Source organism: Salvelinus alpinus, chromosome 6, assembly GCF_045679555.1.
Source record: "Salvelinus alpinus chromosome 6, SLU_Salpinus.1, whole genome shotgun sequence".
In the NCBI taxonomy this organism is placed as follows: Eukaryota; Metazoa; Chordata; class Actinopteri; order Salmoniformes; family Salmonidae; genus Salvelinus; species Salvelinus alpinus.
In genome coordinates, this window is record NC_092091.1 from 56230055 (window position 1) to 56246924 (window position 16870).

The following is a 16870-nucleotide window of genomic DNA, read 5'->3' on the forward strand; positions in this document are numbered from 1 at the left end:
CTTTTAATGAAACTGATCTCCATAATAACCTAAGGAGCACAACATTATTTTTTGCAAAACTGTAAGTGCAAATACTAAGCAAATGTTTGCAAAACAGTAAACAACTCTCTACAAAAGACACTGATACAAATTACTCCCATGAATGTGAACCTCTTCTGCACGCATGCAAAACTTCTTTACACAATTGTTCACTCAGCAATCAGTCCTTATTCATGGATTTAAAGAGGTCACTCACCTCTGAGTTGCTGTTTGCAAGAATGGACCAAGTAAGATAAGATATCATTAGATAACAAGTTGTATGTTTTGATGGAGGTAGTTGATTTTGAGTCATGTATTTAATGTTTTGAGAGTCTTGATGAATTTTGCAAATTAAATGTGTCATTTTGGCCAACGTGCTTACAGTTTGGGGCTGATTGTTAATTTTTTAGAAGTAAAACAAGCAATCGAGAAACTGAAATTTGCTACATTGATATTAGAGAATAACTATGATATTTAAATCAGTGCTTTGATATTGAGTCTCTCTTTCTCTCCACAGTACTCTGCTCAGCCCAGCATTCAGCTCAGCCTGAGACTTCCCAGGTGAAAGGCATTGTGGGAAAGATTCACTGTTTTCCAGTGATGGTGTTGAAGTCTGGCAATTTACTTTATGGAGACCTTCGCAATATTGCACACGTGTACCCTGGTAATCAAACTCCTAACTACATTGAGAAGAGATTGAAAACCCGCCTTCACTGGAACAATGTCACTGGATTCTTCACTTTGTCAGACCTACAAATCGACGATTCTGGGGTTTATACTGTGGAGAATACAGATGAAGGGAAGACAACACATACATTTCAGCTTACTGTGTACTGTAAGTGTGTGTGTGTGCAGTAAATTACAAAATCATTAAAGTGGCAATGAGCAGTAGAAACAATACTAAAGCTGTTGCTTTATTGGTTCGGTAAAAAGCTGAGGGATGTTTCTGGAGAAATGTAACCACTCTCAAATTCATAGACAGAGCTATGGATGCAAGGACTGATCAGCCATTATATAAAGATTGTAGTTTATAGTTATATAGTGTTTGTTTACAATGTCTTTGTTTACAAACACCAGAGTAAAACAAGCTTATGGGTTCTCTGATGGGGACTAAGGTCATGAGGCAATTTTAAATATTCTTCAAGAATCAATGAGTACATATCATTCATTTATAAGTCCAAAAATGGATGTACCAACTGATCTTTGCCACTTGAAAGATAAGTTCAATTTCACTAATTCACATTTTTTCATTATTTGTCTTCCAGATGTTCTGTCCAAACCTCAGGTGACGGTCAATGACAACAGCTCCTGTACAGTGGTGTGTTCTGTGGAGAACGGGAGAGAGGTGACCCTGTCCTGGTACAGAGGAGAGGAGATACTCAACCAGACCAGCAGCCCTGACCTCAACATCACCCTCTCTCTACCTCTCAAGGTGGATGAACAGAACATAGACTCTTACAGATGTGAGGCTGCCAACCCAGTCAGCAAGGAGACAGCTGTTGTTCCAAATCCCTGTATAGAGAGTGATCCCTCCAAGGTGACAGGTAAACACATGTACAGTAGCAATGTTACATTGCAGATATCCAGACAATACCAACTTCTATATGAAACAATAAGTATGGTAGAGCTCATTTTATGAAACACTGTTTTAATTAAAATATTGTTTTCTTTCTTTTTACTTTAGATGGTGATGAGAGGACTCAAGGTTGTCTTATTATTGCTGTAATCTGCGTTTTGGTTGCCTCAGGACTTGTTGGACTTGCAATATATCTTAAGAGGAGAAACGGACACTCACATACAGGTATTAATCTTTTAACGGGGTGAGGTCATTCTCCTTGTCAAAGTCAAAACATGTTGTGCACAACCTTTATTAATTATCATGGATAGTGATTTGGAAAACGTAGGAAATGTTTGCCTGAACAACGGATGCAGGTCAAATGAAGTGGTGTATCTTCCACACTTCCTCTGCTTGGTCAGACAGTTGCATTATCTCAGACCACTTCTCTAAATGTTGAAAAAGCAGAAGGCACATGCACACTCTGACAATATTTACTTTATAGGTTCTCTGGTGCTTAAACCACTGCTAGTACAGACACAGGCACCCATGAGTCCTTAGTGTTTTAAGAACCTGTATTGGGGGTGAGCATTTGTGCATATCTGTCAGTTACTCCCACCCACACTGTATATTTAATTTACTTTATTTGCCTTTATAGATTCACCCGAAAGAGAGCAAGATGACATTCACTATGCAGAGATAACCCACATTAAACCAGCAGATAACCAGGTAACGATAATGCTACAGGCTGATTAACATATGAGATGTAATACAGCAGCTTTAGAAGCCTCATGTCTACAACTGTAGGCTTTAGCTCTGTGCCAGTGTGTTAATGTGGTCTTGAGTTTCACAGACCACCTGAGTTTGATAACCGGCCTGATGTCACTGCAACCAGTTTTGCCCATATGATATGGTTGGGTTGCACAATGAGAAGCCACACTTCATATTGTACATACAGTACCAGTCAAACGTTAGGACACACCTACCCATTCAACTTTTCTCACAACTGCAGACCACATGTAACCATACCAACCAGGACCTCCACATCCGGCTTCTTCACCTGTGGGTCGTCTGGGGGGGGCTTTTTCTGTCGGTAAAAAAGCCATTTTGTGGGGAAAAATTCATTCTGATTGTCTGGGCCTGGCTCCCATGTGGGTGCACCTATGCCCTCCCTTGCCCACCAATTGCTACACCCTTGCCCAGTCATGTTAAATCCATAGATTAGAGCGTAATGAATTTATTTAAATTGATTGTCCTTTAATGAACTGTAATTCAGTAAAATCTTTGAAGTTGTTGCATTTATATTTTTGTTCAGTATAGCAAAGCCTTTGATCTTCCCGTGTCTTTTACAGTATTTGCCAAGTCAGTGGACTTTTAAGCTTGGCTTCATGGTTCCTCCCACTAGATTTAGGAATGGTTCTAGATGTGTTGACTGAGTTACTTACTGCAGAACAATGAGAATAGGCAAGAGAGCATCAGACCTGTCTTGTTTCCTTCCTCTGGTACAAAGTATCTAATAACGTAACATATTATCATTTTTACTTTTTTGTTGTTGCTTTCCTACACCCCCCTCTTTCCTTGTCCCTCTCAATCCTTTCCTCCCTACCTCCCTCCCTCTCCCTGTCTAGGAGGAGCGAACAGGTATAGCAGAAGTGGATCCGCTTAGAGACAACCCTAACCTGACAGTTTATGATACACTCCAGTTACATCGCATGGCTGCCAGAGAGGATGTTGACACTGCATGAAGGAGCAAAACAGGAAGGTTCTGAGAGGGTGACATGATAATTCACATCCAAGAGAAGGCGTTACATCCTAAAGTGGACGTTGAGACAGAATTATAGTAAATATTAGTTTAGGAAACCTAATGGAGTCACAGTTGTTATTGGAGAAGATTCCCATTTAACCATTGCGCTATCATTTCAAACTTCCTATGTTGGTCATTCTCAGTCTTTTGTTGAATTGGGGCCTCGATGAGATTAACTGATACAGACAAATTCAATAGCTATGCCTAGGGTTATTAGTAGGATGATCCCTTTTTTCAAGTGCCCATTGTCCCAATGTATAGGTTAAAACAAATGGAACCTCTTAATACAATTCACTAGTGTGTTTGCTATGCTATTACTGGGCCAAAGCTTCTTTTCAGTATTGTCTGTTCTGTTGTTTAACATGTAGGTGCCTCTCCTGTATCTTTTAGTAGCTTGTCATTGTTTAGCTTGCCAGTAAATAGCAGCGGTGTATATAAAAAGCAGATGTTTGGTGAGATAAAGGCTGTTAGGCTACGTTGGAAACAAAAAGTCCACAAGATTATATTCTCACCATGTAGATTCTATTGAAACATTTTTGAGTGGTCGATCTTGATTTGCATTTTGACTCAGAAAATGATCTTTGGTGACATTTTACTCTTATTGCTTTTCACAAAATGCAGACGTGATTAAGTGTAGTTCAGATCTTGCTTTGACTACAACTGTGTTCATGCAGTTTTAATGTACGGAATCAACAGGTTAGTTTATTATGATGGACCATTTACTGCTTGTCCTTATCTACACAGTATATAGGTCATCATATCTTAAGAATACAATCACTCGGGCCTCCCGAGTGGGGCAGTGGTCTAAGCTTTGCCACTAGAAATCCTGGTTCGTGTCCAGTCTCTGTCGAGACCCATGGGGAGGTGCACAATTGGCCCAGTGTTGTTAGGGGAGGGTTACAATCACTCCCTCCTGCACGCTCCTGCAGACACTCCTTCTATTAGAGCATTTTGTGCTCCACTTACGTTAGCCAACATACAGTATATAACTGTGAAAAAATACCAAATCTACTGATACCATAGTAAATTGTTGCACTGGAGGCTTTCATTTTAATAGTATTTACCGAGACTGAATATTAAGATAATATAATTCACATTTCACTATTATAAAATAATCTTATGACATATTCAAACTAAAAAAGATTTGTTTACTAAGCTTTTTTTAACTGACCTTCAATATATTAAGGCAGATTTACCTATACCTTTCATATAAAGTTATACAGTCTTTGATATTTCCTAATGTTAAATGGTCGTCAATCCCCCATATTTATTTTATTTTTATTTTACCTTTATTTAACTAGGCAAGTCAGTAAAGAACAAATTCTTATTTTCAATGACGGCCTAGGAACAGTGGGTAAACTGCCTTGTTCAGGGGCAGAACTGTAGATTTTTATCTTGCAAAGTAACCTTCCGGTTACTAGTCCAATGCTCTAACCACTAGGCTACCTGCCGCCCAGTTACAGTTGAAGTCGTAAGTTTACATACACCTTAGCCAAATACATTTAAACTCAGTTTTTCACAATTCCTGACATTTAATCCTAGTAATCTATGTTTTAGGTCAGTTAGGATCACCACTTTATTTAAAAACTTCTTACGACTAGTCGACAACATCCGGTGAAATTGGAGGGTGTGCAATTCAAATAAATAATCGCAATATTAAAACATTCATGAACATACAAGTATCTTATATCATTTAAAAGCCTAAATTCTTATTAATCTAACTGCGTTGTCCGATTTACAATAGGCTTTACAGCGAAAGCCTACGATGCGATTGTCTGAGGACGGCGCCCCACATCAACATATTTTTCAACCAGCACGGGCTTCACAAAATCACAAATAGCGATTAAATAAATCACTTACTTTTGAAAATCTTCCTCCGTTTGCAGTCCCAAGGGTCCCAGCTACAACATGAATGGTCGTTTTGTTAGATAAAATCCTTCTTTATATCCCAAAAAGTTTAGTTGGCGCCATCGATTTCAGTAATCCACGCGTTCAACGTGCAGACAAAGGAAACCAAAAAGCTATCGCTAAACTTCATCCAAACAAGTCAAACGACATTTCTATTTAATCCTCAGGTACCCTAAAATATAAATAAACTATAATATTTCATATGGAAAGTAGTATGTTCAATAGGAAAGTAAAATTAGTAAGCGCACGTCGTCGCGCGTCGAAAGACTGATATTGTTCCGGTGGTCTCTATACAAAAACAAAAAATTCTTACTCGTTTTTGAAGAAACAAGACTGAAACATTGGACAAAGACTGTTGACATCTAGTAGAAGCCATAGGAATTGCAATCTGGGAGCCGGAATTACATAGGACCCATAGCTTTCCATTATAAGAGCCTGGGTCTTAAAAAAAAAGAAATATCTGGTCGTTTTTTCTTCGGATTTTCGCCTGCCATGTCAATTGTATTATAGTCTCAGACATTATTTTAACAATTTTAGAAACTTCAAAATGTTTTCTATCCAATGCTACCAATAATATACATATCCTGACTTCTGGCCTGAGTAACAGGCAGTTTACTTTCAGCACGCCAGTCAGGCAGATATTCTGGAAAAAGGACCCTAGCCCTAACAATGTGAAATGTCAGAATAATAGTGGAGAATGATTTATTTAATATTTTATATCTTTCATCACATTCCCAGTGGGTCAGAAGTTTACATACACTCAATTAGTATTTGGTAGCATTGCCTGTAAATTGTTTAACTTGGGTCAAACGTTTTGGGTAGCCTTCCACAAGCTTCCCACAATAAATTGGGTGAATTTTGGCCCATTCCTCCTGACAGAGCTGGTGTAACTGAATCAGGTTTGTAGGCCTCCTTGCTCGCACATGCTTTTTTAGATCTGCCCACAAATGTCCTATAGGATGAGGTCAGGGCTATGTGATGGCCACTCCAATACCTCGACTTTGTTGTCCTTAAGCTATTTTGCAACAACTTTGGAAGTATGCTTGGGGTCATTGTCCATTTGGAAGACCCATTTGCGACCAAGCATTAACTTCCTGACTGATGTCTTGAGATGTTGCTTCAACATATCCACATAATTTCCCCTCCTCATGATGCCATCTATTTTGTGAAGTGCACCAATCCCTCCTGCAGCAAAGCACCCCCACAACATGATGCTGCCACCCCCGTGCTTCACGGTTGGAATGATGTTCTTCGGCTTGCAAGCCTCCCCTTTCTCTTCCAAACATAATGATGGTCATTATGGCCAAACAGTTCTAATTTTGTTTCATCAGACCAGAGGACATTTCTCCAAAAAGTACGATCTTTGTCCCCATGTGCAGTTGCAAACCGTAGTCTGGCTTTTTTATGGCGTTTTGGAGCAGTGGCTTCTTCCTTGCTGAGCGGCCTTTCAGGTTATGTCGATATAGGACTCGTTTTACCGTGGATATAGATACTTTTGTACCTGTTTCCTCCAGCATCTTCACAAGGTCCTTTGGTGTTGTTCTGGAATGGATTTGCACTTTTCGCACCAAAGTACGTTCATCTCTAGGAGACAGAACGTGTCTCCTTCCTGAGTGGTATGATGGCTGCGTGGTCCCATGGTGTTTATACTTGCGTACTATTGTTTGTACAGATGAACGTGGTACCTTCAGGTGTTTGGAAATTGCTCCCAAGCATGAACCAGACTTGTGGAAGTCTACAATCTTTCTTCTGAGGTCTTGGCTGATTTCTTTTGATTTTCCCATGATGTCAAGCAAAGAGGCACTGAGTTTGAAGATAGGCTTTGAAATACATCCACACCTCCAATTGACTCAAACAATGACAATTAGCCTATCAGAAGCTTATAAAGCCATGACATCATTTTCTGGAATGTTCCAAGCTGTTTAAAGGCACAGTCAACTTAGTGTATGTAAACTTCTGACCCACTGGAATTGTGATACAGTGAATTATAAGTTAAAGAATCTGTCTGTAAACAATTGTTGGAAAAATTACTTGTGTCATGCACAAAGTAGATGTCCTTACGGACTTATATCCAAAACGATACTTTGTTAATCTCTCTTGGGCACGTGAGACGGTAGCGTCCCACCTCTTCAACAGCCAGTGAAACTGCTAGGCGCCAAATTCAAATACAGAAATACTCATTATAAAAATTCAGAAAACAAAACATATTTTACATATGTTTAAAGTTTAACTGCTTGTGAATCCAACCACGGTGTCAGATTTAAAAAATGCTTCACGGCGAAAGCATACCTTACGATTATTTGAGAACATAGCCCACTAGACAAATCATTACAAACAGTAGCCAGCCAGGTAGAACAGTTACACAATTTAGAAATAGAGATAAAATTAATCCCTTACCTTTGATGATCTTCATATGGTTGCACTCAGCAGACATTCATTTACTCAATAAATGTTCCTTTTGTTCGATAAAGTCTCTTTATACCCAAAAACCTCAGTTTTGTTCGCACGTTGTCTTCAGTAATCCACAGGCTCAAACGCAGTCAAAACAGGAAGACAAAAAAATCCTAATTGTATCCGTAAAGTTCATAGAAACATGTCAAATGATGTTTTTAGCCTAAATAATCGATAATATTTCAACCGGACAATAACGTCGTCAATTTAACAAGAAATGTGTGGAGTGGTTGAAAAACGAGTTTTAATGACTCCAACCTAAGTGTATGTAAACTTCCGACTTCAACTGTATACTTGAAAAATATTCTTACCTTATCACAACCCACAATATGGTTTAAGTTTACCCCATTGTTTATATTTTTGTTGTCATTTGAGTTTTTGTAAACAAACAATGTATTGCTACAATATACCTGTGAAAACTGTCAGTCTTTGCAGCCAAAGTTGCACTCAAGAGTTTGAGATTGGCATAATTTATCCAGAGACACACAACCTCCAGATTCTGGTTTTAATGTTTGACCTAGATAATTTGTGTGTATGTATTGATATGTAGGCTGTGCCTTTTTTATTGATGTAGTTCTGTCCTTGAGCTGTTCTCATCTATTAATGTTCTGTATTATGTCATGCTACCAAATGTAGCCTACTTCTGGGGTCTAGGAGAGACCACTGTAATTGTATTTGGGACGTTTGACCTGTTACTTTTAATGCCAGGCAGCTGTACATTTATAATTTGAAAAGAATGATGACTAATCCTATTACATTTCAAGCATTGCTTTCAAGGAAACAATGTTTTTCTTCTAATGTATTTTCCACATCTAGTGGTTGAATGTTTTTATATTTCAGCATACTGTAGACTGTACTGTACATACTAAATGATTTTGTACTCTGAGCCAGTGTACTGTATATTGTAAGTGTAACTTAAATCATGTGTCAGCAAAATGTTCTCAAACCTTTCTATGCTTTTACATTTGGACTGTGGCCATGCATTATTGTGCCAATTTATATTTTTTTATATTAAAACATGTCTTGTAAATTATGCCATGCCAATGACATTTTTAATCACATTTGGTCAGAAAACATGAGTGCTTCATTTATCATTCTGTGTATTTATGTGATGTATTTTTCCACAAAGTTCAGATTTTGCAATGTTGTGACTCCAGTCCCAACACCTTACCACTGCTACACCTGGCTATCAGTGGAGCCTTGTCTGGCAGCGAAACAGTTCATTCAGCCTCATTTACTGCCTTTAAAAAAACATAGCTGATAAGGCTGACTTGCTTAAACAAATGTGGTTTCTACTGACAATTGAGATGTACAAACTATGACATGTGGTGGCGTAGTGTCCCCATGAGTGACAGAACACTGAGCTAATGCTCCTATTTTTTGCTGGCTTGCCCCACCACCAGAAAGCACTGACCTAGGCTGAAAAACCTGCATTTTGGAGCAGCCTTACTCAAGAAAACAAAAGAGACCATGTTTGTATGCGGCTTCACGTGCGCCAAATTTCAATTTGATTGTGATTTTTAAAGTGAAACCGGTGTGGGACGTGTTTGCGCACTCTTATAAATCAGAATATTTTTGTGAGTAAGCACTTTCTGTTTCGTCTGGTCGCCACCTTTTGACTGAATCCTCAGCATAGTTTTATAAATGAGGCCCCAGATCTCACCACTAACCTAACCTCTCATTCCCTCTGGAGGTAGGGAGAGAACATTACAACTCCATTTACAGCTGGTTAGCTGCCAGTCCTGTCACTAAACAGACCATCACCATTAACATCACTACACCCTGTGAAGATGGAGACCCGGGAGATGAGCAAGGTAAGATAAATCATTATCCTTTATTGCCATCAGCTCTGAGCTCAATACACTATTGTATATATCTCTCTTGAGACAAGGGCTTAGTAGACTTGTTGTATTGTGATGAACCTGAGCTTAGATTGGTCAAGAGCACCTTCTATTGGAGAACATTTTGAATTTCACTGTGAACTTATACAATTATATACTTGAAATTGTGGATCCCAGGAAGAATATCTGCTGCTTCTTCAACTGTTTCAGTTTTCATTACCTTGTATTATGTGAGGTGCACTATGTATGTAATGTACTGTATTTGTTTTTCACACACACAACACCACACAACAAAGATGAGGCATGGAAGAAGATACTATACTCTTATTCCAGCAGCAGTTGTGGTGTACCCAGGAATCTTTGCAGTGTTCTTAAAAGGACAAAAGGTAATTTTAAAACTGTCCCGCAACTCCTGCTGTGTCCACAGACATCCCCGAAATAATCTAAAACAGACTCTCATAGAATGAATGCACTAGAGGAGGCTGGTGGAAGGAGCTGTAGAAGGAGGGGCCATGAAATGGAATGGTACCAAACACACCAAGCACATGGAAACAACGTGTTTGACTCCGTTCCACTAATTCCATTCCATCCTTTACAATGAGCCAGTCCTCCTATAGCTCCTCCCAAAACCTCCTCTGGAGTGCACAACTGGTAAATAGTCGCATATAGATATGTCAGTCAGTCAGGTGGCTAGCTGCTTCCAGATACTTGTATTGCAGTAATGTTGAAGGGCTCTGGCTAGTATTACTTAGCCAGCCAGCAGGATGAAGTAAGAAGCTAACATTAAACTGAGGCTACCTCAGGAGGAGCAAAAAAATACACTACTAAGTTCTAATCAAATCAAATTGTATTTGTCACATACACATGGTTAGCAGATGTTAATGCGAGTGTAGCGAAATGTTTGTGCTTCTAGTTCCGACAATGCAGTAATAACCAACAAGTAATCTAACCTAACAATTCCACAACTACTACCTTATACACACACAAGTGTAAAGGGATAAAGAATATGTACATAAAGATATATGAATGAGTGATGGTACAGAACAGCATAGGCAAGATGCAGTAGATGGTATAGAGTACAGTATATACATATGAGATGAGTAATGTAGGGTATATAAACATAAAGTGGCATAGTTTAAAGTGGCTAGTGATACATGTATTACATAAAGATGGCAAGATGCAGTAGATGATATAGAGTACAGTATATACATATACATATGAGATGAGTAATGTAGCGTATGTAAACATTATATTTAGTGATATGGTTTAAAGTGGCTAGTGATACATTTTTTAAAATTTCCATCAATTCCCATTATTAAAGTGGCTGGAGTTGAGTCAGTATGTTGGCAGCAGCCACTAATTGTTAGTGGTGGCTGTTTAACAGTCTGATGGCCTTGAGATAGAAGCTGTTTTTCAGTCTCTTGGTCCCTGCTTTGATGCACCTGTACTGTCCTCGCCTTCTGGATGATAGCGGGATGAACAGGCAGTGGCTCGGGTGGTTGTTGTCCTTATGATCATTATGGCCTTCCTGTGACATCGGGTGGTGTAGGTGTCCTGGAGGGCAGGTAGTTTGCCCCCGGTGATGCGTTGTGCAGACCTCACTACCCTCTGGAGAGCCTTACGGTTGTGGGGGGAGCAGTTGCCGTACCAGGCGGTGATACAGCCCGACAGGATGCTCTCGATTGTGCATCTGTAGAAGTTTGTGAGTGCTTTTGGTGACAAGTCGAATTTCTTCAGCCTCCTGAGGTTGAAGAGGCGCTGCTGCTGCACCTTCTTCACCACGCTGTCTGTGTGGGTGGACCATTTCAGTTTGTCCGTGATGTGTACACTGAGGAACTTAAAACTTACTACCCTCTCCACTACTGTCCCGTCGATGTGGATAGAGGGGTGCTCCCTCTGCTGTTTCCTGAAGTCCACAATCATCTCCTTTGTTTTGTTGACGTTAAGTGTGAGGTTATTTTCCTGGCACCACACTCCGAGGGCCCTCACCTCCTCCCTGTAGGCCGTCTCGTTGTTGTTGGTAATCAAGCCTACCACTGTAGTGTCGTCCGCAACCTTGATGAATGAGTTGGAGGCGTGCATGGCCACGTAGTCGTGGGTGAACAGTGAGTACAGGAGAGGGCTCAGAACGCACCCTTCTGGGCCCCAGTGTTGAGGATCAGCGGGGTGGAGATGTTGTTACCTACCCTCACCACCTGGGGGCGGCCCGTCAGGACGTCCAGGACCCAGTTCCACAGGGCGCGGTCGAGACCCAGGGTCTTGATCGCTTGAGCTTGATGACGAGTTTGGAGGGTACTATGGTGTTTTTAAATGCTGAGCTGTAGTCGATGAACAGCATTCTCACATAGGTATTCCTCTTGTCCAGATGGGTTAGGGCAGTGTGCAGTGTGGTTGCGATCTAGTCGTCTGTGGACCTATTGGGTCGGTAAGCAAATTGGAGTGGGTCTAGGGTGTCAGGTAGGGTGGAGGTGATATGGTCCTTGACTAGTCTCTCAAAGCACTTCATGATGACGGAAGTGAGTGCTACGGGGCGTTAGTCGTTTAGCTGTTACCTTAGCTTTCTTGGGAACAGGAACAATGGTGCCCCCCCCTAATAACTTTGCTTAACAGAGAGTAGAACACTGAGACAAACATTGATGAAGGGCTCAGTGGTGATTCTAAGGCAGGCTGCAATGCATGCAGGAGGAAGCAGAGGACACAGAGGGAAGGGAGGAAGTCAGCAGAGAGAAGTTAGCACATTGGTTCCCAAACTTGGGGTCGGGGCTCTATGTGGGAACTAAGTTAGGAACTTAAAAAATGAAGATGTTTCAATCTGTACATCTCCACATGGCCTATCTTCCCTATAGGTTTACATTAAAATGCTATCAAAATGCAAACATTACAGTTCTAACAATGTAATACGCCGTTGATGCTACCTGTCAGTGTGAATCCTTTCTCATATTTCCCCCTTTTCAGAGGTATAACATTATATAAAATGTTGGCACTCAAATCATATTTTAATTCATCATAAAAGCATAGCATACACAATACCCTACTACAGTGGTTACCAACCTCCAGCTGCGTACCCCCTCTAGCACCAGGGTCAGCGCACAATAATTTTACTCTTTATTTAGCCATCTTACATATAAAACTGTATTTGTTGTGAATAACTGAGAAGGGTGTGCTTGAAAGGATGCACATAATTCTGCAATGTTGGGTTGTATTGGAGAGAGTCTCAGTCTTAAATCATTTTCCACACACAGTCTGTGCCTGTATTTAGTTTTCATGCTAGTGAGGGCCAAGAATCCACTCTCACATAGGTATGTGGTTGCAAAGGACATCAGTGTCTTAACAGCGAGATTTGCCAAGGTAGAATACTCTGAGCGCAGCCCAATCCAGAATCTGGCAGTGGCTTCTGATTAAATTCAATGATCACAGAACCGCTTGTTGCAATTTCGATGAGGCTATTGTTCAGATATCGGTAAGTGGACTGGAGGCAGGGTAGGAAAGGGATAACGAATCCAGTTGATTGTGTCATCCGTTTCGGGAAAGTAGCTGCGTAATTGCTCACCTAACTCACTCAGATGCTTCGCTATATCACATTTGACATGGTCCGTAAGCTTGAGTTAATTTGAACACAAAAAGCATACAATGATGGAAAGACCTGTGTGTTGTCCTTGTTAATGCAGACAGAGAAAATTTGCAGGAACTCTTAGCAGAGGAAAATGTGAGGTGCCGGTACTCAGTTCTGGTGAGCTCCTGCCTAAGTTAAGTACTGTGTTTAGGTAAAAAGACAAATAATGTCCCATTTGGAACACTGACAATTTAGTTGTATTTTTTTCACTCAATCTGATTGGGTGGCTCTGGCCCACCCAGGCCCACCCTTGTCTACACTTATGGTCTGTTGATCAAATCAGGTGAATGAACTTACAGCAGCCAAGGTGATAATGGCTAGGATAATTTTTGCTTGTTTTTGCTGTTCTCCAAATAGCATTTTAAAGTTTATTTTATTGTATAGAAATGCAGTAAATGAGCTTTAACTTTCCAAAAGAAATCCTGCGGGGGCAGGGGGGGGACATTCCCCTTATTCCTGTCCTCACTAAAACTCAAACCCTGGTTACGGCCCTGGTAATGGGGATATTAATTGCTTCCCCTGGTCCTGTGACCATTGCTAAGGTCAACGGCATCATGGACTTTACCCAGAACGAATACATTTTTGCCAAAAACCTGGTTGCCTCTGCAATAAGGCGTGGCCACAAGCGGATCTTCCAGCAAGACAATAACCTCAAGCACACATCAAAATCCACAAAGAAATTATAAACTGACCACAAAATCAATATGTGCAATGGCTATCTCAGTCTCCAGACAAAACATTTTAGAAAATGAATCAGGGTCGTTATCCTTGCAAGGTGAGATATTGAAGGGTTTTGACAATTTTTTCTTTTGAAAAATGTTTTGGGGGACTTGATAAACAAAATCTCTTTCTCTGAGCAATTGTATTAGTATAAAATACAATATAGCTCAGTATTTCCATTATTTCATACAGTATTTTTTTATAATCTTTGTCAAGGGTGCCAATAATTTGGTTTAGATTACCATGGTCTGAAAACTAAATCTGTCGATACTATAGTGAGTTGTTGCACTGTAGGCTATTTCATTTTTATATTTTTTCTATAGGTCGTTATCAATAAGACGTCACAATACGGTGCAGAGCCTTCGATTTGCCTGCTGGGGGACAAGGAGACCACAGCTCTGCTAAAACAATTGACAACTGCATAACATTTAAGGGATTGTTAACATTTATTGAATTGTTTGGTTGTAATATCATCACCTCTTGAAGAGCATACAGTGCCTTCAGAAAGTATTAATACCCCTTGACTTGTTACAGCCTGAATAAAAAAAAAATTAAAAGCCGCTAATGACAAAGTTAAAACATGTTTTTAGACATTTTTGCAAATGTATTGAAAGTGAAATACAGATATATAATGTACGTACAGTACCAGTCAAAAGTTTGCAAACACCTACTCATTCAAGGGTTTCTTTATTTTTACTAGTTTCTACACTGTAGAAACTATGAAATAACACATATGGAATCACGTAGTAACCAAAAATATTTTATATTTGAGATTCTTTAAAGTAGCCACCCTTTGCCTTGATAAGAGCTTTGCACACTCTTGGCATTCTCTCAACCAGCTTCACCTGGAATGCTTTTACAACAGTCTTGAAGGATTTCCCACATGTGCTGAGCACTTGCTGGCTGCATTTCCTTCACTCTGCAGTCCAACTCATCCCAAACCATCTCAATTGGGTTGAGGTCGGGTGATTGTGGAGGCCAGGTCATCTGATGCAGCACTCCATCACTGTCCTTCTTGGTCAAATAGCCCTTACACAGCCTGGAGGTATGTTGGGTCATTGTCCTGTTGAAAAACAAATGATAGTCCCACTAAGCGCAAACCAGATAGGATGGCGTATCGCTGCAGAATGCTGTGGTAGCCATGCTGGTTAAGTGCGCATTGAATTCTAAATAAATCACCAGCAAAGCACCACCACACGTCCTCCTCCATGCTTCACGGTGGGAACCACACATGCGGAGATCATTTGTTCATCTACTCTGAGTCTCACAAAGACACGGCGGTTGGAATCAAAATCTTAACTCATCAGACCAAAGGACAGATTTTCACTGGTCTAATGTCCATTGCTCGTGTTTCTTGGCCCAAGCAAGTCTTCTTCTCATTAGTAGTGGTTTCTTTGCAGCAATTCGGACATGAAGGCCTGATTTCAAGCATGCATGATTCAAGCAGTCTCCTCTGAACAGTTGATGTTGAGATGTGTCTGTTACTTGAACACTGAAGCATTTATTTGGGCTGCAATTTCTGAGGCTGGTAACTCTAATGAACGTATCCTCTGCAGCAGAGGTAACTCTGGGTCTTCCTTTCCTGTGGTGGTCCTTATGAGAGACAGTTTCATCATGTCGCTTGATGGTTTTTGTGACTACAATTTTCCAGATTGACTGACCTTCATGTCTTAAAGTAATGATGGACTGTCACTTATGTCACTGCTTATTTGAGCTGTTCTTGCAATATTATGCACTTTTACCAAATTGGGCTATTTTCTGTATACCACCCCTACAGTCACAACACAACTGATTGGCTCAAACACATTAAGAAGGAAAGACATTACACAACTTAACTTTTAACAAGGCACACCTGTTAATTGAAATGCATTCCAGGTGACTACCTCATGAAGCTGGTTGAGAGAATGTCAAGAGTGTGCAAAGCTGTCATCAAGTCAAAGGGTGGCTACTTTGAAGAATCTCAAATATGGCATATATTTGTATTTGTGTAACACTTTTTTGTTTACTATATGATTCCATATGTGTTATTTCATAGTTTTGATGTCTTCACTATTATTCTACAATGTAGAAAATAGTAAAAATAAACAAAAACACTGGAATTAGTATTTGTGTCCAAACTTTTGACTGGTACTGTACATTACATTTACATTTACATTTAAGTCATTTAGCAGACGCTCTTATCCAGAGCGACTTACAAATTGGTGCATTCACCTTATGAAATCCAGTGGAACAACCACTTTACAATAGTGCATCTAACTCTTTTAAGGGGGAGGGGTGGGGTTAGGAGGATTACTTTATCCTAGGTATTCCTTAAAGAGGTGGGGTTTCAGGTGTCTCCGGAAGGTGGTGATTGACTCCGCTGACCTGGCGTCGTGAGGGAGTTTGTTCCACCATTGGGGTGCCAGAGCAGCGAACAGTTTTGACTGGGCTGAGCGGGAACTGTACTTCCTCAGAGGTAGGGAGGCGAGCAGGCCAGAGGTGGATGAACGCAGTGCCCTTGTTTGGGTGTAGGGCCTGATCAGAGCCTGAAGGTACGGAGGTGCCGTTCCCCTCACAGCTCCGTAGGCAAGCACCATGGTCTTGTAGCGGATGCGAGCTTCAACTGGAAGCCAGTGGAGAGAGCGGAGGAGCGGGGTGACGTGAGAGAACTTGGGAAGGTTGAACACCAGACGGGCTGCGGCGTTCTGGATGAGTTGTAGGGGTTTAATGGCACAGGCAGGGAGCCCAGCCAACAGCGAGTTGCAATAATCCAGACGGGAGATGACAAGTGCCTGGATTAGGACCTGCGCCGCTTCCTGTGTGAGGCAGGGTCGTACTCTGCGAATGTTGTAGAGCATGAACCTACAGGAACGGGTCACCGCCTTGATGTGAGTTGAGAACGACAGGGTGTTGTCCAGGATCACGCCAAGGTTCTTAGCGCTCTGGGAGGAGGACACAATGGAGTTGTCAACCGTGATGGC

At 40.8% G+C, this 16870-nt stretch overlaps 2 protein-coding genes across 4 annotated transcripts in view; one reads left to right on the forward strand and one right to left on the reverse strand.

The window, feature by feature from the left end:
- The window catches only part of LOC139578934 (SLAM family member 5-like), a 209514-nt gene that overhangs the window by 69873 nt on the left and 122771 nt on the right, over positions 1-16870 (reverse strand). The window lies entirely within an intron of this gene.
- LOC139577915 (signaling lymphocytic activation molecule-like) lies at positions 959-6785 on the forward strand. Its single transcript, XM_071405040.1, has 5 exons — positions 959-974; positions 1284-1562; positions 1703-1819; positions 2232-2302; positions 3202-6785. The coding sequence occupies exons 1-5, from the start codon at positions 959-961 to the stop codon at positions 3316-3318; spliced, it is 600 nt and encodes a 199-aa protein (XP_071261141.1). The 3' UTR covers positions 3319-6785.